Source organism: Oryx dammah, unplaced genomic scaffold (genome assembly GCF_014754425.2).
Source record: "Oryx dammah isolate SB20612 unplaced genomic scaffold, SCBI_Odam_1.1 HiC_scaffold_29, whole genome shotgun sequence".
Lineage (NCBI taxonomy): Eukaryota > Metazoa > Chordata > Mammalia > Artiodactyla > Bovidae > Oryx > Oryx dammah.
Window position 1 is genome coordinate 29,893,355 of NW_024070213.1, and position 26,517 is coordinate 29,919,871.

Sequence of the window (26,517 nt, forward strand, 5' to 3'; positions counted from 1 at the left end):
TTGAGTTCAGATTTTGAACTCGGAGTTTCAGTATGTATATATCTTCACCATTATCATCCTCTGTGCTGTCAAAGAGTTGGAAATGCAGGTTCTAGTGAGGGGGAAACCTTACTATTAGCTCTGGGACTTTCTTGCAGACTGCTGTAAGTTTCATTGCTGGTGATTTCTTGACCTCAGAAGATGATGCCAATATCAGTTTTCAGACAGTGAGGATTCATGCCTTCCATATTGCTATCGTTGTGATGCTCAGTCATGTCCAACTCTGTGATCCCATAAACTTCAGCCCAGCAAGTTCCTGTGTCCATGACATTTTCTAGGTAGGAATACTGGAGTGGGCTGCCATTTTCTACTCCAGGGGATCTTCCCAACCCAGGGATAGAACCTGCCATCTCTTGTGTCTCCTGCGCTGGCAGTTGGATTCTTTCCACTGAGCCACCAAGGAATTCCAAAGTTGGCACTTAAATAATTTGCAAGCTTTAATTGTTCCATAAGGACAGATGTTCAGTCATGTCAACACAAAAGCCACCAATCTCCATCAATGACAACAGTGTTGTGACTGATTCCTAGACAAGAGCAATTGTAAGAGGTCTTTAAACGTTAGACTTACCCTTATTTCAAAAATGAAAATGTGTGAAAAAAAAGAAAACATTGTCTCAGAATGGATGAAACATCATTTACTTTCTCCATCTATGAAGTACAGCAATTATTACCAATATTTCCCAGAAATTCTTGCACTTCAAAATGATTTTTGACTGGCTTTTTCTAATTCTTTATTCTAGGCACTATCAGAATAACTCCTAAGGACTCTCGTTGGGTTGGTGCTTGGTGGCTTGGTTTCCTTGCGGCTGGACTAATATCCATTATTTCTTCTATACCATTCTTTTTCTTGCCCAAAACTTTGGATAAACCAAATAAAGAAAAAAAAGCTTCAGCATCCTCAATATCTTTGCCTATGAAAAATGAAGAAAAGAGTCAAATGGCTAGTTTGACCAAGACTGGGCAAAATGTTACTGACACTATAACTGGTAAGTAGTTCACATTTATAGTCAGTTTGAAGTTGTTAATCCCAGTGAAAGAGAGAGGTGAATATTCAAAAATAATGTCACACTCAAATCATCTAAAGTGAGTGTTCTTCTGTACTAAATTTGGCTGGATTAGTCTTCTAAGATTCCTACTAAAAAACTTCATAATATTTTCTGAACACATATCAGCTCTGTAGAGAAGAGGATTAGGCTGTGGTCTTTAGCAGGGAGAAACCAGTTAAAGGTTAAAAAACTATCTATTATTAGTAAACCAAAAAGTATATAGTCATTTCCAAATTATATAGTACAAATTATGAGTTAAAAGGACTCTCTCTCTTTTTCTTTCTTGCTTTCTCTCTCTCTTCCTTCCTTCTTTTCTCTCTTTTCCTTTTTTCCCTTCTTTATTCCCCTCCCTTCCTTCCTTTCTTTTGCTTCACAAATGGTACCAGGAATCATATTATGCCCTGATAATAGAATATTGCCTCTGTTTTTCAAGTATTTAAATACAGTGAGGTTGTAACAAGAAGAATATAGACAACAGCCATATAGTGCCTATATAAGGAATTCTGAGTGCCTATAAATTGGGCAACTTTATACTTAGGTGGAGACATGGAGTATGCAGAAGGAAATCAGATCAAGTTTCTTTCTAGATAATTAGAATAAGATTGTCTTCTTTGTACTTATATAGAAAACATTGCTTACCTGAATATTCAAAAATGAAGTAGAAACGAGTAGTAGCAAAGAATATTGGAGTTAGTCATATAAAGAAGAATCCTCCATAGTAGAGGACAGTGACTTTCCTTTCCAACATAAGCTGCCAAAGACTAATAGAGAACAATTTAGGAGCACTAATCTGTTATTGATCCAGCAGCAGTCAGAGCAAGATGATTGAAACAATGAGATGTTAACAGTGCAGATTTCAGATCACACAGCAATGGTGGGGCAGTAAGAGTCAAAGCAGAGCAACACCTGAGCCCTTGGCAACCTTTCAAGTTAAAGCTGAAGTGACATTAGAGATTGTTAGTGTAGCCCAAGTTCTCCCTCTCATTAGTTCTTCCACCTACTCCTTTTATTGTTACTTTCTCCTTTCCATCACTCTAATCTGAAAGCAGTGGTATTAATTGTATGGGCTCATGAGAGATTTAATTTTTCGACTACATTGGTAACTTGAAATTAGCCAAGTGGGAGAAGTTACCACCACTTACTACCAAAATTGGGAAATACTCAAATCAGGCATTGTGCTCCCAGGAATCCGTTGTTAAGCATTTACCAGCACATCACTGAAGAGGTTTTTGAAATTAATATGCACGATAAAAATAGCATCCCATTGAATTTTCATCCAATTTATGCTATTTTCATACTGCAGCAAATTAAATCCATTAAAAGTAGTTGATTATTTAAACCTGTAAGGAACATGGTTGACTGTAAGCCCAGAAAGAATGGAGAGGATAATGAAAATACAAAATTAGAACAATTGTTAACATCATCTATATTATCAACTGTGTTTGCAAGATAGTGACCAATATAAGATAGCAAAGAGGTCCCTCATATGTGCTACTAGGAACAGGTGAAATAACTAAGAAGTTTTAGTCAGAAAATTTATATATCTAATTTGAACAGAAATAAGACTAATTGATTAGAAAGAAAAAAGCTTTCAGTTCATTAAAGAAACAATTTGTAAACATGGAGAATCAACCAAAAATGGAGTAATTTCTTTCTGAAATAATCAGCTTAATGTCACTTGAGTTGTTTATTGATCCAGTTATTGAGGATACATAATGGATCATGATTATGTAGAAGTACAAATGATGTCCAAGTTCTCAGTCACCTCAAAAATTCAGTGATTTGGTGAACCTATATGTCTTATTTCTTTTGCTCAAATATCACAACTCAAGTAGAAAGCCTCACAAATCAATGGTTCTTCCTGATTGGGGAGTCCCATGAGCAAAGTTTAGCATTTTGACCTAATAATTTTAAATATTATTTATTCCTGCTGTATATTTCCATACATCTTCTTCTTTCCTCTTCTATGTCCTTTGCCCTAATCTTTTTTCTTATTATCATAAGCAGATGAAGCTATTTCTTAATTACCATTGGATAGAAGGTTTGATTCTGACCATGTTTGATGGAAACCTTTAGAGTTCTACAGCACAAGATCTTTCAAAGTCCATACCATCCATCTCTCAAGAACGATATCTGGTTCGGTCTTGCTAGACTTTGATACTTCCCACTGTTTTTCTAAGTAGTTCTTTTCACTTTACTTCCCATTGCAGCTGGTTAACCTGGTGATCATAGACTGAAATCACATAAAAAAAAATTCTTGCTAGGTATAGAAATTATGGAGTTGTTACACTCCTGTCTATAGGCATGGGTTTTTGCCTACTGTTGTCAAAATGTCATTTGAGACACAATATCTCTTTAATAAAGGTGATTGCTAATACTGCCAGAATTATTGAGGCAGTATTTTATGGTAGAAACTATATACCAGAAAAAGAGTTTTGAGTCCTGGTACTAAATTAAACTTACATTTTTAACCTTAGTATTCTATTTTTGTGAGCTTTGGGTTCATATTATTTTTAAGGTAAATTTCTACTTCATAATTATATTGTTAATATAATCATTATATTATTAAATGCTAATAAATAAGAGACATTTCATTTTCTTGTTCCTTCAGTGCCTAGCATAATACCTGGTACCCAATCAAAACCCAAACATTTGTTAAATAAATGAACTAACATGTATGCAGTTGTATGGTAGAGTGCTATTAGTCAAATATGAAGTGAATAAGCAAGTTGCTATAACAAACAGCATGTATGCTTGATCCCATTTGGGAATAAAATGAACAAAATAAATAGTTCATTTTATTTAGTTTATTCATAAAAACATGAATGTACATAAGGAAAGAATGGAAGTAATATATTTTAAGAAAACTGCTGGCAGTAGAATTGCAGAGTACTCTGACTTTTTGTGCTATATATTTATGGAATTTTAAGTCATATAAATTATATTTACCAGATTAAGATATTCATATATATTTAAGCTGCATTATATTTTCTTTCTTTTGATGTTTTTATAGGTTTCCTCCAGTCCTTGAAAAGCATCCTTACCAATCCCTTGTATGTTTTAACATTATTTTTGACACTGCTACAAGCCAGCAGCCATATTGGTTCTGTTACTTATGTGTTCAAATACTTAGAGCAGCAGTATGGCAATTCAGCATCTGAGACGAGCATGTTGCTTGGTAAGACCTATTGTTTATGTTTGCTTTATAAATGACAAACTACTGAGTAAATGAGTTCCAAGTTATATTTTGTTGTGAAGGCAATTTCCTGTTTTATTAAACATAGTTTTCAGATTTTATCAGATCCATCCATTTTGTGATATTACCATTGTTCTACCTCTGAAGTTGCATCTCATGTTATTTTTCATAATGTTATTCCTTTATTTATTGGCTATGCTGGGTCACTGTTGCAAGGACTTTCTCTCGTTGTGCTGAGCAGGGGCTACTCTTCATTGCAGTGTGGGCTTCTCATTGTGGTGACTTCTCTTGTTGGGGAGCACAGGCTCTGTGGAGTGCAGGCTTCAGTAGTTGCAGCAGACAGGCTCAGTAGCTGTGGTGCCTGGGCTCTAGAGCACAGGCTCAACTGTTGTGCGGTCAGTTCAGTTCAGTAGCTCAGTCGTGTCTGACTCTTTGTGACCCCATGAATCGCAGTACGTCAGGCCTCCCCGTCCATTACCAACTCCCGGAGTTCGCTCAAACTCATGTCCATCGAGTTGGCGTTGCCGTCCAGCCATCTCGTCCTCTGTCGTCCCCTTTCCCTCCTGCCCCCAATCCCTCCCAGCATCAGAGTATTTTCCAATGAGTCAACTCTTCACATGTGGTGGCCAAAGTATTGGAGTTTCAGCTTTAGCATCGGTCCTTCCAAAGAAATCCCACTGATCTCCTTTAGAATGCATTAGTTGGATCTCCTTGCAGTCCAAGGGACCCTCAAGAGTCTTCTCCAACACCACAGTTCAAAGCATCAATTCTTCAGCACTCAGCCTTCTTCACAGTCTAACTCTCACATCCATGCGTGACTACTGGAAAAACCATAGCCTTGACTAGACAGACCTTTGTTGGCAAAGTAATGTCTCTGCTTTTTAATATGCTATCTAGGTTGATCAAAACTTTCCTTCCAAGGAGTAAGAGTCTTTTAATTTCATGGCTGCAATCACCATCTGCAGTGATTTTGGAGCCCCAAAAAATAAAGTCTGACACTGTTTCCACTGTTTCCCCATCTATTTCCCATGAAGTGATGGGACCGGATGCCATGATCTTCGTTTTCTGAATGTTGAAATTTAAGCCAACTTTTTCACTCTCCTCTTTCACTTTCATCAAGAGGCTTTTTAGTTCCTCTTCACTTTCTGCCATAAGGGTGGTGTCCTCTTCATATCTGAGGTTATTGACATTTCTCCCTGCAATCTTGATCCCAGCTTGTGCTTCTTCCAGCCCAGCATTTCTCATGATGTACTCTGCATATAAGTTAAATAAGCAGGGTGACAATATACAGCCTTGATGTATTCCTTTTCCTATTTGGAACCAGTCTGTTGTTCCATGTCCAGTTCTAACTGTTGCATCCTGACCTACATACAGGTTTCTCAAGAGGCAGGTCAAGCGGTCTGGTATTCCCATCTCTTTCAGAATTTCCCAAAGTTTATTGTGATCCACACAGTCAAAGGCTTTGGCATAGTCAAGAAAGCAGAAATAGATGTTTTTCTGGAACTCTCTTCCTTTTTCCATGATCCAGCAGATGTTGGCAATCTAGTTGTTCCATGGCATGTGGAATTTTCCTGGGCCAGGGGTTGAGCCTCTATCTCCTACACTGGCAGGTGGATGTTTTACCACTGAGCCACCAGGGAAGCCTTCAAGTAATTTTGGAGGAAGTGAATTCCTGAAAGAAAGTTTACATGTGAATGTGAATATACGTGTAGCTACAATATCTGTATCACTGGATCTTACAATCTAGTGCTGAGATCGTGAGGCAAATCCTTTCCTAATGTGACTGTTATACTCCCATCATTCATGAACTTTGAATTAGGATCCAAATACTTATTTAAAAAATAGGGCATTGTTGTTTCCAAAAGAAAAATCAATGTAAACAAATCGTTGATATCTACATAATTCAAAACAAAATTATCATATTTTAGAGAAGTTTTTTGTGGGGTGGGGAGCTACAGTATCTATTTCCAATGATACATTAAGGCTTGTTTATGAAGGAAAGTTTTCCTCATATTATTCTTTCCCTACCCACAATATAGTCTTTGCTGGTGTCTCAGCAATAAAGAATCCACTTGCCAATGCAGGAGACACAGGTTCAATTCCTGGTTCAGGAAGATCCCCTGGAGAAGGAAATGGCAATCCACTCCTACATTCTTGCTTGGAAAATCCCAGAGGAGCCTGGAGAGCTACAGTTCATGGGGCTGTAAGAGTAGGACACGACTTAGTGACTAAAACAGCAACATTCCCAATATAAGATTCTGAAGAGCAGTAGAATACCCAGTATAGAGCCCAGCTCTTTGTAGAAACTTTATAAGTTAAAGCTACATTTTGGAGAAGGTAATGGCAACCCACTCCAGTGTTCTTGTCTGAAGAATCCCAGGGACGGAGGAGCCTGGTGGGCTGCTGTCTATGGGATTGCACAGAGTCGGACACAACTGAAGCGACTTAGTAGCAACAGCAAAGTTATATTTATCAAGAGGTATATAAACAGGTCATAAGTAAACAAGAAAATAATAATTGTGTACGATGTTCTTATTGAACTTCAGTTCAGTTCAGTCACTCAGTCGTGTCCGACTCTTTGTGACCCCATGAACCACAGTACACCAGGCCTCCCTGTCCATCACCAACTCCCAGAGTCCACCCAAACTCATGTCCATCGAGTCAGTGATGCCATCCAACCATCTCATCCTCTGTCATCAGCTTCTCCTCCTGTCCTCAATCTTTCCCAGCATCAGGGTCTTTTCAAATGAGTCAGCTCTTTGTATCAGCTGGCCGAAGTACTGGAGTTTCAGCTTCAACATCAGTCCTTCCAATGAACAGCCAGGACTGATCTCCTTTAGGATTGACTGGTTGAATCTCCTTGCAGTCCAAGGGACTCGCAAGAGTCTTCTCTAACACCACAGTTCAAAAGCTCTTTAATTAATTAAAAGTTCTTTTAATTTCATGGCTGCAGCCACCATCTGCAGTGATTTGGGAGAACTTAAAACTATAAATTTAACTCTTAATAAGGTTCTCAGCCTAATATTTTTTGGTTAAAAGAATCTTCATCTTTAACAAATCTTGCAGGATTATGAAATGAAAGTTATAAGGGGAATCAATTATTCATGACACCACATACAGGCCTGTTTATCACCTCAGGGCATACATGTGTTTAGATGAATAAAGAAGAGATATTAATTTAAGTATTCAAATCTGAAGTACTGGGAAAATTTATAGTAAGTTTTTAAGGATAGGAAATCCTCATTTTGAAGAAATATATAGGATTTAGGTGATAGGATCAAAAGTCTCAGAGTCAGGAAGATGATATTTTGTTGTAGTTTTCTAGGGAGAGAACAAAAAGTACCTTATAGAAACAATATGTTCAGATATACAAATATTCTCAGTCACTGACTTTTGCTACTGGGAAGCTAAACCTTTAGCCTCGGCAGGGAGAAATCATTTTTGTCTCTTCCACATGGTACACTGGTCCTCTATCTTCATCCTAGACTGTCAGTCTTCTGTTCAAGAAATAATAAGATTGGATTAATTTGGTTGATAGATAGCATTTCACACATAAAGACATTCGGGATAACCATATTTATATAATTACATAATTACATTTTTTTTTCTCTTCTAGGATTCATAACCATACCATCTTTGGCAGCTGGAATGTTTACAGGAGGATTTATTGTTAAAAAGTTCAAGTTTACCTTGGTTGGAATTGCCAAATTTTCACTTTGTACCCATTTGATGTCCTTCCTATTTCATCTATTAAATTTTGCACTAATCTGTGAAAACAAATCAGTCGCCGGACTAACCCTGACCTATGATGGGTTTGTATATATCAATATATCAGTTGCACAACATGTAGGCTATTTAATGTAAAAGAATGTAAGAAAAGCAAGGCAGATACCAATCTTTACTAAACTTTAAGCTGAGAGGACTGTCAACTTATAAAACATTTCTTAAGATCTCAAAAGATTCATTTCTTAAGATCCATTTTTTCCCTCCTTAAAGAAAAATTATACCTAGCAAATCATTGTTAATCAACTGTACTCCAATATAAAATAAAATTCTTTAAAAAATAGATACATAAAAGAAAATCTACATAGTCTGTAATAGTAATAGTTATTACTTATGGGGTGTTTACAATGAATGATAGATAGGTACTTTTGTCACTATTTTATAGATAAGAAGAGCAAAACTTAGAGAGAGACACAAATTATATGATTCTGACTCAAATCTGAAAATTTTGACTCTAAAACTCTTTGTCCTAACCACTACGGTCTTGGATGACTCATGAGAGAAACATAAATGACATTTTCCAAAAGTGAATGAACAATCTTTATCTGCAGTTAATTTTGATGTTTAAAAATTATTATTATTATTATTATTTTTTACTTTACAATACTGTATTGGTTTTGCCATACATCAACATGAATCCGCCACGGGTGTACGTAAGTTCCCACTCCTGAACCCCCCTCCCTCCTCCCTTCCCATACCATCCCTCTGGGTCATCCCAGTGCACCAGTCCCAAGCATCCTATATCCTGCATCGAACCTAGACTGGCGATTCATTTCTTACATGATATTTATACATGTTTCAATGCCATTCTCCCAAATCATCCCACCCTCTCCCTCTCCCACAGAGTCAGAAAGCCTGTTCTGTACATCTACGTCTCTTTTGCTGTCTTGCATACAGGGTTATTGTTACCATCTTTCTAAATTACATATATATGTGTTAGTATACTGTATTAGTGTTTTTCTTTCTGGCTTACTTCACTCTGTATAATCAGCTCCAGTTTCATCCACCTCATTAGAACTGATTCAAATGTATTCTTTTTGATGGCTGAGTAATACTCCATTGTGTATATGTACCACAGCTTTCTTATCCATTTGTCTGTTTATGGACATCTAGGTTGCTTCCATGTCCTGGCTATTATAAACAGTGCTGCGATGAACATTGGGGTACACGTGTCTCTTTCAATTCTAATTTCCTCGGTGTGTATGCCCAGCAGTGGAATTGCTGGGTGATAAGACAGTTCTATTTGCAGTTTTTTAAGGAATCTCCACACTGTTCTCCATAGTAGCTATACTAGTTTGCATTCCCACCAACAGTGCAAGAGGGTTCCCTTTTCTCCACACCCTCTCCAGCATTTATTGCTTGTAGACTTTTGGATTGCAGCCATTCTGACTGGTGTGAAATGGTACCTCATTGTGGTCTTGATTTGCACTTCTCTGATAATGAGTGATGTTGAGCATCTTTTCATTTGTTTGTTAGCCAGCTGTATGTCTTCTTTGGAGAAATGTCTATTTAGTTCTTTGGCCCATTTTTTGATTGGGTCATTTATTTTCTCTGGAATTGAGCTGCATAAGTTGCTTGTATATTTTTGAGATTAGTTGTTTGTCAGTTGCTTCATTTGCTATTATTTTCTCCCATTCCGAAGGCTTTTTCACCTTGCTTATGGTTTCCTTTGTTTTGCAGAAGCTTTTAAGTTTAATTAGGTCCCATTTGTTTATTTTTGCTTTTATTTCCAATATTCTGGGAGGTGGGTCATAGAGGATCCTGCTGTGATTTATGTCGGAGAGTGTTTTGCCTATGTTCTCCTCTAGGAGTTTTATAGTTTCTGGTCTTACGTTTAGATCTTTAATAAGAAAATTCTTATATTGTGCCGAGTTCTCCTCTTCTGTAAACCTATTATGTTTTCTGGTATTATCTTTATTAGCACTAGAATTGATATTCTATACATATAATAGTATATTAGGCCTAGAAAACTTCTACTTTTCATTATTATCACACATTGTGCAGTATACCTAGTACTACAGTGAAAAGTGAAAATGTTAGTTGTGTCCAACTCTTTGTGACCCCATGAACTCTATCCCACCAGGCTCCTCTGTCCATGGAATTTTCCAGGCAAGAATACTGGAGTGGATTGCCATTCCATTCTCCAAGGGCTCTTCCCAATCCAGGGATCAAACCTGGGTCTCCCGACTTGAAGGTAGATTCTTTACCATCTGAGCCACCAGGACTATGGTCTCTACCCCAAATCAAGGGCAAGCTTCCTGCACAGCTTTCTCTGTTTATTGTGGTAAACATCATATAGTGTAAAACACACTATTTTAACCTTATTTAGCTGTACAGTTCAGTGCCTACTGAGTACATTCATATTGCTGTACAAATCTCACCGAAATCCATCTCCTGAATTTTTAACCTTCTTAAACTGAAATGCTGTCCCTATTAAACACTAGTTCCCCATTGCCTCTCCCCATGCCCTCTACCCCAAACCTCTGGCCCCCACCAATGTACTTTCTGATTCTATGAAGATGTATTGTCATCTCATGAATATAACCAAAAATTTTGGTTTAGGAAAGTTCACATCAAGTAACAAGCAAAGATCCCTGGATCATAGTTTAGTAACCATGGTTCTTAGCACTGCTTATTGTTGTCTTTGAGCTTTTAAACTCTGGATCTTATAAGGTGTCCATTTGAACCTGTTGAATCTTCCCACATTCACTTAACATCATCTTATTCTTAGAGGCTCGCCAACTTAATCTTGAATTATCTCCCCATTCTGTCCTCATCCTCTTTGTTGTTGAATATTCCTATCAACTATCACTCACTCTGGTAAATTAAAATACAGAGTACCTAGAACATTGAACTTTAGGGGGAAAAGAACCCTGGAGATTACACAACCCAACGCTCTTATATCCTCTTCCTTTTCTAGTTGAAACCTGGAGAAACTTTGACTTGTTTGAAAACAGTCAGTGACTCCAGAATGATGCTACTTCACATATCACAAGTATATAGGTTTTAACTAAAGTCAATTCCCTGAAAACAGTACAATAACAGTGCTGTCTAGTCAAAGAAGGCAGCTAGACTTCTATGCGACTTTTAATTCAGTAAAATTGCACTAAGTGCCTCCTTAAAAGTCAAGATTTACAGGATATATCAGTGCCCTCATGAAACTCATCCTCTAGTGATGACTATTAACAGAATGTATATATGTAGCATTTATGAAATGTTAGTCATTGGGGTAAATTTTTAAAGTATGACTTAGTGCAGAGGTTCTCAGAATGTGGTCTGAGAACCTATAGACTTTATCAGAGGGCCAACAAATTCTAAACTACTTTTATACTAACACAAGATAGTGTTTTCCTTTTTCATTTTCTCATGAGTATCTAGTGATATTTTCTCTTTTTTTAAACTTATATTGGACTATACTTGATTAACAATGTTGTGTTAGTTTCAGGTGTACAGCAAAGTGATTCAGCTATACATATACGTGCATTTATTCTTTTCAAAATTCTTTTCCCAGTTAGGATATTACAGAGTGCAAAACAGAGTTTCCAGTGCTTGTATAGTGATATTTTCTAAGGCTACAAGATATGCGACAATAATATCAGTCTGATGGCTAAGGATGTGTGCGCTTGTGCATTCTCGTGTATTAATTTTTTACTGCTATTAATCTCTAGTAGTGTATATATATGTGATATATATATATATATAATCACTAAATAGAACCCACTTGAAGAAAAAAAACCTTTAGGATCCTCAATAATTTTCAAGAGTGAAAATGCTGCTGAGAAAAGAAAGTTTGAGAACAGCTAAACTAATACTTTTCCAAAACAAATTTCAATAAGGATTTATGACTTACAAATGGCAAAACTGATTTTAGAAAGTGAAGTCACATTGTTATGAGGTGGCGGACCTAATGGGAACACAGGACTGTCTAATTGAAATGTCTGGACTGGGTTATTAATCATTATGCTAAATTACTCCCCATCTGTTATATGTCTCCAAGCAGGATTAGACATTAGATGCTTTTAGTAAAATTATTGATTACAGAATTTCTGAGTCCACCTTTTTCTTCCTTTGTGAAAATTATTTTCTCATTCAAAGTTAATTTACCAAGATTTTTACCAAAAACAAGATTTTTTTTTAAAAATCTGTAGTCAGAAAATTAACTGTGCAAATAGTTTGTTTTATAAATATAGCCATAAGATTATATTTCATAAACACAACTATGTTTTACAGTAAATTATTATAAAATTTGTTGTAGTTTCTTATGAAGCTTTTCTAGTCTCTCTCAATTGATTATATTGCTCTTGATTTTAAAAAATTGATCCTTAAGTATTCTCCTTTGTTCATGTTGAATTATTTTCTTCTTCTGTAGTTAAAGTATAGATTTTAAAATTCAAACTAGTTGAGTAACATTCACAGATTCATGGGACTTTACAGTGAGCTAGGAAGAACTTTAGCCTAATGCCATGACCCTACTGAACAGAATCATTTTCAGAAAAATGAAGTGATTTTTTAAAGTAATTTTTTAATAGCCTCATAAAGACCTACCCTCTTTGGTCTCTTTTTTATGTTTTACTTTTTCTACATAATAAATAGTGTCTGGGTAGCAATAAAAGGTGAGAAAGTTAATAAGCACCAAAAATAAACTTTGTCATTTTGGAAAAGCAAAAGGAAAATTTCTCTAATTTAAAGACAACACTTTCCATTATTCCTCCTCTCCTCTTCCTTGCTCATCCTTTCCCTTTCCTTCTCTTTTTCTCCTCCTCATCTTTTTTCCCTCTTGCCCCTTCTTTCACTCTCCTCTCTCTAATACATGTCTATCATATATTTCCAGAAATACTCCAGTGGCATCGCATGTAAATGTACCACTTTCTTATTGCAACTCAGACTGCAATTGTGACCCAACTCAATGGGAACCACTCTGTGGAAGCAATGGAATAACTTACATATCACCTTGTTTAGCAGGATGTACATCTTCAACTGGCAGCAAAAAGTCTATTGTGAGTATTAGTTTTTCCTTTCTTCTCCTTAATCAAAGTTGCAGATTTGATGTAACTTACTAAACTTTGATAATGACATGTCAGATGTTTTTACAACTAAGGTCCCCAGTAAAGAGATCGAAAAAGATTCCCCTTATTGCTTGTCATTGTGATGGTGGTAATATATAAACAAAGCCTCACATAAAATCCTGTCTGAGACACAACAGGTTTTTCTTGGCTTGAATTCTTAGGAGAATACTCCCACTTTTTCTTCTTGTGTTTATAAGACTATGGCCTTTTGAAATTTAAGAACACTTAGATCTTTAGGAAGCACTTCATTTGACTAAAGGATATGATTTCCATTAGGTTGGAGGTACTCGACCCTTCAGATGCTAAGCAGAAGTCTTGAGCCAATCCCTTATCAAGCTAGATGAACAGCCATTTATGTGCTGTCTTGCGTATAGATTCTAGAGAGCTTATCTCTAAGCTCAATAGTCCTGTGACTTCCCAAGAAATTGATTAAGGCTTCTTGCTCACTTGAAAATCCCATGGGTGAAGGAGCCTGGTAGGCTGCAGTCTATGGAGTCACTACAAGTCGGACACGACTGAGCGACTTCACTTTCACTTTTCACTTTCATGCATTGGAGGAGGAAATGGCAACCCACTCCAGTGTTCTTGCCTGGAGAATCCCAGGGACGAAGGAGCCTGGTGGACTGCAGTCTCTGCGGTCTCCACGACTGAAGTGACTTAGCAGCAGCAGAAACTCACTTGACTGTCCAATTTTTCACTTCTAATTTTGATTTTTTTTTCAAAACTGGCACTTCTCCTATCCAAGGTAACAATATTCTGCTTACCTATTGCTAACATCTCCCTTAGGAATGCCATTGCCTTCTTCACGAAAAATATCCCCTTCCATGCAAATTATGAGTTCTTCCCAATCCTCTGGGTAACCTCCAACAGCTGGGCCTCATCCATGGTGTTATCCATTCCACTTCCAATCCACTGAATATCTCATTTCCTGGGCCCTTTTCCTATCACCAGTGTTAGCAATATCATCCAATATGATCATTGCTCTCTACCACATCCTTTTGTCTTTGCTTTTCAAACTTTTTCCATCATTTTTCTTGCTCATAGTCATGCTAATTGCATAAATGAATGGCACCAAGGACTTTGAAGAACCTAGGTTCTTTGAAGCTGAAACATAAATTTGCACAAAAATTCCCCAAAGACTATACATTAAAAAAAACACATCTCATATTTATGGCTATAGTGCCTTTCACTAAAAGTGCCCCTTTTAATATATTGTTCCACCATGTGCTGGGGTCCAGCCCCGGTGGATCCAGGGTAATTCAAAGGGGAGACGGAATCAGCGTCCTAGGAAAAAGCTATTTAATTAGAAATATAAAGAGAGATTAAAAGGAATAGTGTAGTAGGAAAATTAGTGGATAAAAAGATGCTGAATAACTTGGTTTACGCAGAATACCAGTAAAACTCCAAGACAAGGAATTTGCACCACCTACGTAGGCCACAGGTGTCTTTCCATTCTCCTGAAGGAGAGGAGACACTGAGGCCTCCCCGGTCAGATCTTAGAAGCCCAGGCAAAATTAGCAGGCTTGGCGAGTACCCATGCTCCAGATGGGAATTCAGCCAGAAGGGGAAAGAAAGAACAGGGGAATCAGTCTTTCCAGAAACTGATCCGTTTTCTTTATTTTCAGGTTTGTTTATATACTTTTTGTTATATATAGGGATGAATACAGAGTCACGTGGGGTCAGCAGACCTGACCCTTGTCAAAATCAGGTGCTTCATATAAAATTATACAAAGGTCTTAGGGGTTTTACATCATCTTCTGGCCATGAGGCCTGCTGACATTTTATGGCCTTTTCTGATAACGGTCAGTCAACCAGAAAACATTTTTTCCAGGGGTGATTTTCTCTTAAACTAGGCGCCACCCTCCGAAGGCACCAGATAAAGTTGCATTTCTGTAGGATGAGGGTGCAGGGGGTTATAATCAAGAAAAAGAGTTTACTTAGCCTAAGGATTAACATGATTAATCTTAAAGGTTAATACTTATTTCTCCTATATGCTAGTATGTTCATTATAAGGGCAGGGAATATGGAGATTTAGCAGCAAATATTGGCTCAACAAATGAAAAACCCTTCACCAACATAATTTCTAATCAACCCACTATACTATACTAATAATTTTCTAACTTCTCAAAAGAGTCTGTATTTAGAAAGTTTTAAAGCATCTCATGCCTCTCATGGTTGGGAGGCTATAAACAATCACATGTGGCTGGACAAACCTGCTCAGGCAGGCTAGAGAACATTCAGAGGAGTTTGTAAGTTGAAACACTCTTGTCACACCCAGGAATTTTTATTAACTGGAGCTGCAAGTTAACTCTTTCTCTGAAAGAGGTGGTGGGGTCAGCCCCCCGTAAAGTCAGAGGTGTAGGTGAGAGCATAAAACAGTAAAGTTAGCAGACTCTGGTTTTGGGAGTAGATGCTCGGGAACAGGGGCTCTCCTGAGTCTTGATCCCGCCTTTGTGTAATGCCGAGCCTCCTTCCTCATGACCTTTGCCATGGGCGGAGTTCCTCACGCTGACTCCCAGCAACCATGTCCATGCGTGAAGGGCTGGAAGTGACATGATGTTAGAATCCTAAAGAGAGCTCTGTCTACTATGAAAACATCTTAAAACTAGCAATAATTTTATCATTTGGGGACCACTGGGGAGTGTCTTTTACCAAATTCTTAGTAATACATCATCCCTTCTTAATCACTCAAAATAATGTTCTTTGTACCTAAGTTTGGTTTTATTGACCAATGGGCTTGCTATATAAAGAGCTTCTCCATACTACACTTAGTAAAAAGGTAAAACTTGGTCATCAAATAAGTATGGATTCAAATTCTTCCTCAGTTCCTCCCTCAGTATTTTGTCTTTGGCATTAACGGGTTCAAACTTCCCTTAATTAAACATTGGTTTAGCTTAGACTCAGAAAAGAATTTATTAAAGCCATCTAGTCACATAAATTGCTTGCTAAAGTAAGTCTCTAAAATCATTTGTTCCTAAATTTTCTCCTGCTGAGCCCTAACTTAGGGTATTTTGCTGTGCTGAACCTCTTGGGTAATGGCATTATTTATCCTATAATCTGTCACTATGCAATCGAACGGTGTGTTTGCTGGCCAAAGCATAATTCTAGCGTCTTTGCCTGGTTCCTTTTGCCTTGACCTCTGCTACGTTCTGGTGGGTGGACTTAGTCCTGGGTTTTGCCTCTCCCAAACTACCGTATTTTCTGGATTCCTAGACAGTTCCTATCCAGCGATCATCCCACATTATAGAAATTGCTAAAGAGAGTAAGTAAGTGTGCTATAGAAAATAAAAGTGAGTAGTAGAGAAATATTCTAAACTTTCATATTAATGAGAAAATTATTTACAGAGTTCTAGACATTATTTTTTTATGCTCTGTCCTAATTTTTAATTTAAGGATGACTGAAAACTTAATAAAATATTTTTTTTATCTAGAAAGGAATCCAGAAAACTATTATGCCTGTCAATACGTAACATTGTTAGAATGTTTTCTTTAAAACTGTAAATATTTTAGCTTAAATGAGTGAGATGTCTTTAAATATAAAGGAATATATTTATAGCCCAGTCATATTTTGCAAATATATTCTGTAATATTTCAAAAACTATTTTTTAGGTGTTTCATAACTGTAGTTGTGTGGAAGAAAATGGTTTCCAGAGCAAAAATAACTCGATGAAGTTGGGTGAATGCCCGAAAAGTGATGACTGTAGAAGAAAATTTTATATTTACATAGTAGTGCAAATACTTACCCTTTTCTCTGCTGCATTAGGAAGCACCTCAAATATCATGCTGATTTTTAAGTGAGTATGACTTCTTAAAAGGGGTTTGGCTTCCTTGGTGGCTCAGAGGGTAAAGCTTCTGCCTGCAATGCAGGAGACCCAGGTTCGATCCCTGGGTCGGGAAGATCCCCTGGAGAAGGAAATGGCAACCCACTCCAGTATTCCTGCCTGGAGAATCCCTTGGACAGAAGAGCCCGGTGGGCTACAGTCCACGGGGTCGCAAAGAGTCAGAGATGACTGAGCAACTTCACTTATGTATATTAGCTGATCAACATACCTAATAATGTACATATTTTTCCATAATATATTTGGAAATCAAATTCAGATTTTGTTACATTTAAATTTTCTGAGTGTATTTTCTTAGAATTACTGTGCTACTTCACTGCCATAATTACTAATAATTTTGCCTTGGATTCTTCCACTACAAAATCTACAAAATTTGATCTCCAGTACAAAATTTCTTCTCTTAATAAGAATTTTAAGAGAGACTGAGAATTGTAAAGTAAAATAAAAAATAAATAAATAAAAAAGAGAGACTGATTGACAACTGCCTCAATGTGGAAGAATCCTGTTGTGATTCTAAAAGAACTTCTAATTTTAAGATGCTTATCAGAGTGAATCACCTATTTATTTCATTTTTTAAAATTTGGGAACCAGACAGACAAACTAATATAAACAGTCTCTGAGATTCCAGTTTTTAATCCTAGCCAAAAGAATGGCTTTTGACCTAGTCTCTCCAATACCCTCATAGAGAAAAGAAACATATATGAGCAGAATTTAATCCTTTCTTCATTGATCAGGCAAATATTTAAACCACATTTGATGAGGAATAATCCATGGTGAATAAAATACATAAAGTACCTGTTCCCATACAGATTGATGTAGGACTCACACTGCAGTGAACAATATTTTACATGACAATGATGTGTTTATGCATGAGATCATGCGTGTAAGTGTGAGCACGGGGGTCTGTGAGTGTGTGTGCACGTGAATGTAGGAGTGTTTGTGATCATTATTGTGTGTGTGTGTCACTATAACACGTAAATCTATCATTTCCACAGAGCTGTCTAACATTTCATGCCCCCTTGCAGGAAGATACTAGCTCAGTCTCCAAGTCCCCTCAGTTCTCCTGCCCACTATCCCACTCCTTGGGTAAAAATACAAGTTGATAACAAATATCTCAGTTTTGCCTCTATTGCATCTGGCACGCATGCCAAAAGCACCCTTTAAGAAACTAACAGCAATGAAAAGTAACACTTCAGGCAGTTGTTACAGAGAGTTCAACCAAGAACAAACTGCATTCTCTCTCTTTCCAAAAGCCCTTTTTAAAAATTCTGATATTCAAGAGAGGCAGCTAAATGCACTAGTTAACTGTCACTGCTGGTTCCCTCATGACTATGTCCTCAGGGAAGAAACCACCTCCTTGAATAAGATTAGATCCTCTACGTGCTAGCATGGCTTCACTGCCCTCAAGTATATTGTTGTGAGTCCTCAGTTCAGCTAGTTGGAAGTGTCCCTGTCTTTTGAAAAAGCAGACAAAAACCCCTTTCAATTCATTTTCTCTTTTAATAAATAACTCTGCTGTGTTTAATTTTTGTTATGCTATGCTTAATTTAATTTTTATATTGTTTTTTTAATAAGCTTTCTTGGATATTTTTGAGAATCTCACTCAACAGTAGCACTCCTAAAAGACTTAACAATTTTGTGTAAACAAAATGGAGGATTGGAGGGCTAGCTCACTATATTGGATCCTCATAACATACAAGATAAGTTTACTAAAAAAAGAAGGAAACTAGGGCTAAGAGAGGCTAAATGACTTACCAAAGGAATCTAGTTGGACCTCACTGGTGGCTCAGTGGTAAAGAACCTACCTGCCAATGCAGAAGATATGGGTTCAGTCCCCGGGTCTGGAAAATCCCCTGGTGAAGGAAATGGTAACCCACTCCAGTATTCTTGCCTGGGAAATCTCAAGTCAGAGAAGTCTGGTGGGCTACAGTCAATGGAGTTGCAAAGTGTTGGACATGACTTATTGACTAAACAATAACAAATTTATTATCAAGAACAAAAACTAGCATAGAATCTTATAGGACTTGACAAAGTTTTGTTGAATGGCAAAGCTTATCTCTGAATAAATACAGTCATTCAAACCAAGAAAAAATAAGCCTTTGTATCAGTTAAATCAATATTTTGGTAAAAACAGAATTTTTGAGTCTTAATTCCTCACCGTATCAGAGATGGTCATGTCATTAGCTAACTGAACATAGAAAAATGGAATTGTGGAAAGAACTTTCTAAATGCTAGACTGAGTTAATTTTTAAGAGAGGATAAACATGTACTTACTACCTTTAAAATGACATTTAAATGCACTAGACACTAGAATATAGATAAGTTTTTTTGTCTTCCTGGTTATATTTTGTTGTCTATGAAACATATTAGTTAACTTTTCTGTTAACAGCAATGATATAAAGAAGGTACAGAAAAGAATTCTACTCAGTCTAAAAACCTGCATAAACATATTTGCTTTCTCATATGGCCTATGTCAACTAAATAGATTACATGAAATTATTGTCTTCATAGATATCATAATTCTACTTCAACCACTATCTCAGAATTTCCTAAAGATAAAACATGAAAATGTTTGTAAAACTGTCTTGAACTTGTAACACAGTGAATAAGTAAAGTAATAATAACTATTAATATCATTCAGATGTTTGCCTTCTAAAACAACTGAAAATATAACTTTAAATAATGTCAATGCTTCACTTCAAGGTTTTTATTCAATCATAAAGAATAACACTGAAAAATGCTTTAATATTAACTCAGTTTGGTATTTTAGGGATGTTTAATGTTTCTTTGCCTTTATCTTATTTCAGAAATGTTGAACCTGAACTGAAATCACTTGCCATGGGTTTCCATTCACTAACTATTCGAACACTAGGTATGATAAATATGTAGATGATAAATTCCAGATACAATTTTTCATGTCAAAGACTAAAATGTAATTGATTTCTAATTGTAAGAAAGTTTTTTTAAGGTATAAGTAAAAATTATTTGTATCTTTGTGGTAAATGAAAAATAATGAGATAAAGGAGAACTAAATGAACTAAAAGACAATCTGATTGTCAATTCTGTGTAAAATCAATCTGTAAGAATAAGGCATCATTACACTTGTATTATATCCTTTCTAAAACAAGAATCAGTGGTTTCCAAAGATTTTTAACTTAAAATGTAGGGATATTTCTTCCCATATGCAGAGTGGAGGGCTGTCCCTATACATTGAGGGGTTTAATGCTCAAAACAGCTCCAAAGGCCCACAGATCGTGCCAAACAACAAATGCAGACTTTCACAGTCCCACTGACTAGTTCTGTAAAGCAGAAGCAGCTAACCTTTATTAGAAATTTAAAATGCAAAAGGGAATGGATGTTAACTGAACTCAGGTTTGGCTGCTGCCTGCTCAAAAGTCAATACTCCAGTCAAAACTCCAGAGACAAGTGTTGATAGAAAGGAAAGTTGCTTTAATCAAAAAAACCAGCAATCTGAGGAGAAGGCAGACTCATGTCCCAAACCAACTCCAAGATTCTGCTTTTCCCTTTGGGAGCAGTTATGATATCTGTAAAACAACTCCAGGGTGTACATCAGACACTGAAAGATTCTGTGACTTTATTAAATCGGGGAAATAAATTGTTGGCATATATTTTTCTTAAAGAGATGGGAATACCAGACCACCTTACCTGCCTCTTGAGAAACCTGTATGCAGGACAGGAACCAACAGTTAGAATTGGACATGGAACAACAGACTGGTTTCAAATAGGGAAAGGACTATATCAAGGCTGTATATCATCACCCTGCTTATTTAACTTATATGTAGAGTACATCATGAGAAACACTGGGCTGCATGAAACACAGCTGGAATCAAGACTGCAGGGGGAAATATCAATAACCTCAGATATGTGGATGACACCACCCTTATGGCAGAAAGCGAAGAAAATCTAAAGAAGCTCTTGATGAAAATCAAAAAGGAGAGTGAAAAAGTTGGCTTAAAACTCAACATTCAGAAAACTAAGATCATGGCATCTGGTCCCATCACTTCATGGCAAATAGATGGGGAAATAGTGGAAACAGTGATAGACTTTATTTTCTTGGGCTCCAAAATTACTGCAGATGGTGACTGCAGCCATGAAATTAAAAGATGCTTACTCCTTGGAGGAAAAGTTATGACCAACCTAAACAGCATGTTTAAAAGCAGAGATATTACTTTGCCAACAAACTTCCATCTAGTCAAGGCTATGGTTTTTCCAGTAGTCATGTATGGATGTGAGAGTTGGACTATAAAGAAAGCTGAGTGCTGAACAATTGATGCTTTTGAACTGTGGTGTTAGAGAAGCCTCTTGAGAGTCCCTTGGACTGCAAGGATATCCAACCAGTCCATCCTAAAGGAAATCAGTCCTGAACATTCATTGGAAGGACTGATGCTGAAGCTGAAACTCCAATACTTTGGCCAGCTGATGCAAAGAACTGACTCATTGGAAAAGCCCCTGATGCTGGGAAAGATTGAAGGCAGGAGGAGAAGGGAACGACAGAGGATGAGCTGATTGGATGGCATCACTGACTCAATGGACATTAGTTTGAGTAAACTCTGGGAGCTGGTGATGGACAGGCAGGCCTGGCATGCTGCAGTCCATAGGATCACAAAGAATTGGACATGACTGAGTGACTGAACTGAATTGATTTTTCATTTTACAAAGGGTGGTTTTTTGCTTGTTTGTTTGTTTGTTTGTTTTACTTTATTAAAGGGTGGCTTTGATTTGTGAAAACCTGAGAATTCCTAATCCTGGTTTCTCAGTACCAATTTTCATCAGGTATATTTGTCTCGGACACCAGTTCCTTGACATTCTGAGGTTTCTCATTCTAAGTCTCAAATTGCAACTGACTATAAGTAAATGTGCTTCCCTGTGGCTCAGTTGGTAAAGAATCTGCCTACAATGTGGGAGACCTGGGTTCGATCCCTGGATTGGGAAGATCCCCTGGAGAAGGGAGAGGCTCCCCACTCCAGTATTCTGGCCTGGAGAACTCCATGGACTCTATAGTCCATGAGGTCGCAGAGAGTCAGACACGAGTGAGTGACATTCACTTCACTACACTTCATAAGTAAGTGGAATTTCCAAAAGTGTAAACTATGAATCACTATCATTTTTATGTAATAATATAGAAGTTGAAAATCAGCATATCTCTAAAATTTTGGTCACATTACCAGTACTTAGAACTAGGGGTCAATCTCAGAGTTTATTAAAATAGCCATAAGAGTAGATTGACTTCACAAGTGGCTCAGTGGTAAAGAATCTGCCTGCCAAGCAGGAGACATGGATTCAGTCCCTGGGTTGGAAAGATCCCCTGGAGAAGGAAATGGCAACCCACTCCAGTATTCTTGCCTGGGAAATCCCTGGACAGAGGAGCCTGGCAGACTACAGTCCATGGGGTTACAAAAGAGACATGACTTAGTGACTAATCAATAACAACAAGAGCAGATGGGCACTTTGCTATAAGACAACAAGTGTTCCTGAAAAACCTTGAAAACTGCAAGACCATACACTACAGGTAAAAACTAGGTTAGGTAACAGACCACTGAAGACTTTGACATCATTATGATCAGAACATTAACAGTAACAAAATTCAGCACCAGAGTCTATAATTTGGACAGCCCAGGCTGCTTCTGCTGCTGCTGCTGCTGCTGCTGCTAAGTCGCTTCAGTCGTGTCCGACTCTGTGCGACCCCATAGACGGCAGCCCACCAGGCTCCCCCATCCCTGGGATTCTCCAGGCAAGAGTACTGGAAAATACAAGAGTACTGGGGTGCCAAGAGGTCTTAAAAATGAACACAATTAACAGAGGGAAAAATGTGTGATTGTGGGCTCTAATGACTCTAAGATGATGGGAGTGGAGCCCTAAGGCAAAAAATAAGCACAACCAGGAGGCTTGTTGTTTGCTATTTAGTTGCTAAGTCATATCCACCTCTTTTTGTGACCCCATGGACTCTAGCCTGCCAGGCTCTTCTGTCCATGGGATTTCCCAGGCAAGAATACTGGAGTGGGTTGCCATGTCCTTCTCCAGGGGATCTTCCTGACCCAGGGATTGAAACTGCATCTCCTGCACTGGCAGGTGCATTCTTTACCATTGACCCACTGGTAAAACCTGGCATTTATCATAAATTTTGCTTAAAAATTGAGTTGAAAAATCTTCTGTCTTTGCATTTGAGCAGTTTTTTACTTTCCCTGTGAAGTTATATCTCTCTTTCTATTTCAGCTGTCCTTGCCTAAGAAAAAAATTACATATGACCAACATAACTTCGGTGTTTTACTGACAGTTTTCTGCTTTTTGCCAACCAGGCTTAAGTTAATTGGTATTATAAGAAGAACAATGTAAAGACATGTAATCTTGTTTTTTCCCTATGTGTGTTGGCACGGTAAAGGTAGATAAAAGATGCCTTTGCTATTGTATGTGATTTGAGCTTTGGAGATGCCTAATAATTTTGAATCTTTTTTAAAAGATAACTATGCTTTTTTGTAAGTCTTTATTGAATTTGTTACAATATCTCTCCTACTTTTATGTTTTAATTTTTGACCACAATGCATGTGAAATCTTAGCTCCCTGATTAGGGATCAAACCCTCACACCTTGCATTGGAAGGCAAAGTCCTAACCACTGGAGCACCAGGAAAGTCCCAGTAATCTTGATTCTTAAGTAGAGCTAGACCAAATCAACAGATCAGTTCAGTTCAGTTCAGTTGCTCAGTCGTGTCCGACTCTTTGCAACCCCATGAATCGCAGCACGCCAGGCCTCCCTGTCCATCACCATCTGCCAGAGTTCACTCAGACTCACATCCATTGAATCGGTGATGCCATCCAGCCATCTCATCCTCTGTCATCCCCTTCTCCTCCTGCCCCCAATCCCTCCCAGCATCAGTCTTTTCCAATGAGTCAACTCTTCGCATGAGGTGGCCAAAGTACTGGAGCTTAAACCTCAGCATCATGCCTTCCAAAGAAATCCCAGGGCTGATCTCCTTCAGAATGGACTTGTTGGATCTCCTTGCAGTCCAAGGGACTCTCAAGAGTCTTCTCCAACACCACAGTTCAAAAGCGTCAATTCTTCAGCGCTCAGCCTTCCTCACAGTCCAATTCTCACATCCATACATGACCACAGAAAAAACCACAGCCTTGACTAGACGGACCTTAGTCAGCAAAGTAATGTCTCTGTTTTTGAATATGCTATCTAGGTTGGTCATAACTTTTCTTCCAAGGAGTAAGCGTCTTTTGAGGCCTCCAAAATTTTCAACTTCTACATAATTCAAAATGTATCAATGTGGAATGTCACTGTTTCCTTTGAAACAGTCTCCTCCATTGACATCTTCTCATCTGATCTTACAGGAGGAATTCCAGCTCCTATATATTTTGGAGCTCTGATTGATAGAGCTTGTATGAAGTGGTCCGTCAACAACTATGGAAAGCAAGGGTCTTGCAGGATATATAATTCGTTGTTATATGGGTAAGTTGTCATAAATATGCTTCATTAATTTTTTTCCTTTGACTCTGTTAATTCCTAAAGAATGAGATATCATTTTCAGTTTAGTAACAGTATTAATAACTATAGCCACCATTTAATAAACTTTATAAATAGCTCAAAGTTATAGAATTGATTCCATTCACTTTCAGTTAAACCTAATAACTGTTCAAAGTATCTTTTGCATAAAGTTTGTCAACATTTAGTTAACAACGTTATGAGACAAGAGCTTCCTAACCTACCAGGTCAGTGGTCATCAATTTTTCTTGCTCATTATAATCACCTGAGGAGCTTTTAAAAGTACTAATTTCTTTCTTTTTTTCTTTTTTTTTTCTGGATGTACCACACAGCTTGCCAGGGTCTTAGCTCCCCAAACAGGGATTGAACCCACACCCTCAGCAGTGAAAGTACAGAATCCCAACCACTGGACCATCAGGGAATCCCCCTCAAAATTCTAATGTATGTGTGCTATCTTTAGCAATTTTGATTTAATTGGTCTGGGGGGTATGGCCTGGGGAATGAGAGTTTTAAAATCTCCTCAGGTGATTCGAATGTTCAACCAGTTGAAAATCACAGGAATAGATCATGCACACTAGGTAATTTTATGTTGTTGTTGTAAAAAATGTTCAGTAGACTACAAGGATCTTGTGGACCATAAGCCCATAAGGTAAACATAGGCTCCTGATTCAATCTGAATGGATTCAATTTGATTATCTCACAGTCACTTCATTTCCTTTATAATCTGTTCTCATTACGCATGAGCTGATCAGTCTTTGAGAAAGTTAAACATTCCAAACACACCTTTACTTTATGGATAGCACTTGGGCAGATCTTGAACCAACCTTGGCTTCTGTGGTTAACATTCCTTTAAAAATAATCACAGGTTTCTTCTGCTCATATCAAAAGAATCACTGGAATCGCTACTTCAGTATTTCTACCTAAGATTTCAAGCGTCATTTTTTAAGGTCTTCTGCATACTGGAGAGCAACAATGTAAAGTGTTTTATACATGGATTCTTTTTCTCTTTTTGCAGACATACTTTCTTTGGCTTGACTACAGGCTTAAAATTCCCAGCCCTTGTTTTATTCGTTGTATTGATTTTTGCTATGAAGAAAAAATACCAAGGGAAAGATATTAAGGCATCAGAAAATGAAACAAAAGCCGTGAATGAAGCAAACTCAGGACCATTAATTAATGATGCCAAAGTGGACCATGAAACACATATTTAGGGGAGAAAAAATTCTTTTTCTGCTGCTGTATTTTCAACTAACATTGTATTAATTGAATAGGATGTTATTTTTGAGTAGTTCCTGGTCTTTTCACTGACAATTTCCACATTCTGTACTAATGATGGAGCTAAAACCAAAGGGGAAAAAATGAGAGTACTCATTGTTAACATATGACTATGCATTTGTGGTTAAGATTAGAATGCATGATCCATACAAATTTAAAGTGAAAGTTATAATTAATATGTAACAGAAAAAAAAAATTGTTCAGATGATTGTAGTACAATAAAACCAATGACTAGAAAATAGGTATAGGTGAAAAAGGAAGAGAGAAATTAATAGTCTAAATATGGAGAAAAGCCCGCTACCTTACAAATAAACCAGTTTGGACCATCTTATTCAAACCTAAAGTCTATTATAATGGAGGGCTTATGCTATGATGACATCTGTCATTTGTGAATTAAGTCATATACTTCTCAGACCTTATTATTTTATAATTTGAAATTGTGTTTGACTATCACACAACCCCTGATGCATATTCTTCCAACCTCTTATTAAGATACTACTGAAGAAATAGAGCTAATCAAAAATTTGCAAGTTGCAGTTGTCAGCATATTACAGGCTGTGTTAAGTTTTCTTCAGGTCCATGGAAGTGGATTAAGAAACACTGACATTAACTTGAGAAAGCAAAACCCATTTAAAGGTGTGTCTTCACTTGTTTGTCTGCTCTCTATAAGAAATGGAGTCTGCACTGAATCATTTACCAACTGTCCCAAAATTGCCTGGCTTTTTGTGTTTGTGTTTAGCGCATAAAGAGACATCTTTCACAACTCCA

At 37.3% G+C, this 26,517-nt stretch overlaps 1 protein-coding gene across 1 annotated transcript in view; it reads left to right on the forward strand.

The window, feature by feature from the left end:
* LOC120858921 (solute carrier organic anion transporter family member 1B3-like) overlaps positions 1-26,253 on the forward strand; it is an 81,394-nt gene extending 55,141 nt beyond the window's left edge. Inside the window, exons 8-15 of the mRNA XM_040235302.1 lie at positions 780-1,025; positions 4,099-4,263; positions 7,898-8,093; positions 12,896-13,061; positions 16,740-16,924; positions 19,777-19,841; positions 24,324-24,441; positions 25,490-26,253. Coding sequence (XP_040091236.1) covers positions 780-1,025; positions 4,099-4,263; positions 7,898-8,093; positions 12,896-13,061; positions 16,740-16,924; positions 19,777-19,841; positions 24,324-24,441; positions 25,490-25,685 — 1,337 coding nt within the window. The 3' untranslated portion in view covers positions 25,686-26,253. The remainder of the gene's footprint in view (positions 1-779; positions 1,026-4,098; positions 4,264-7,897; positions 8,094-12,895; positions 13,062-16,739; positions 16,925-19,776; positions 19,842-24,323; positions 24,442-25,489) is intronic.
* Positions 26,254-26,517: the final 264 nt, after the last annotated feature.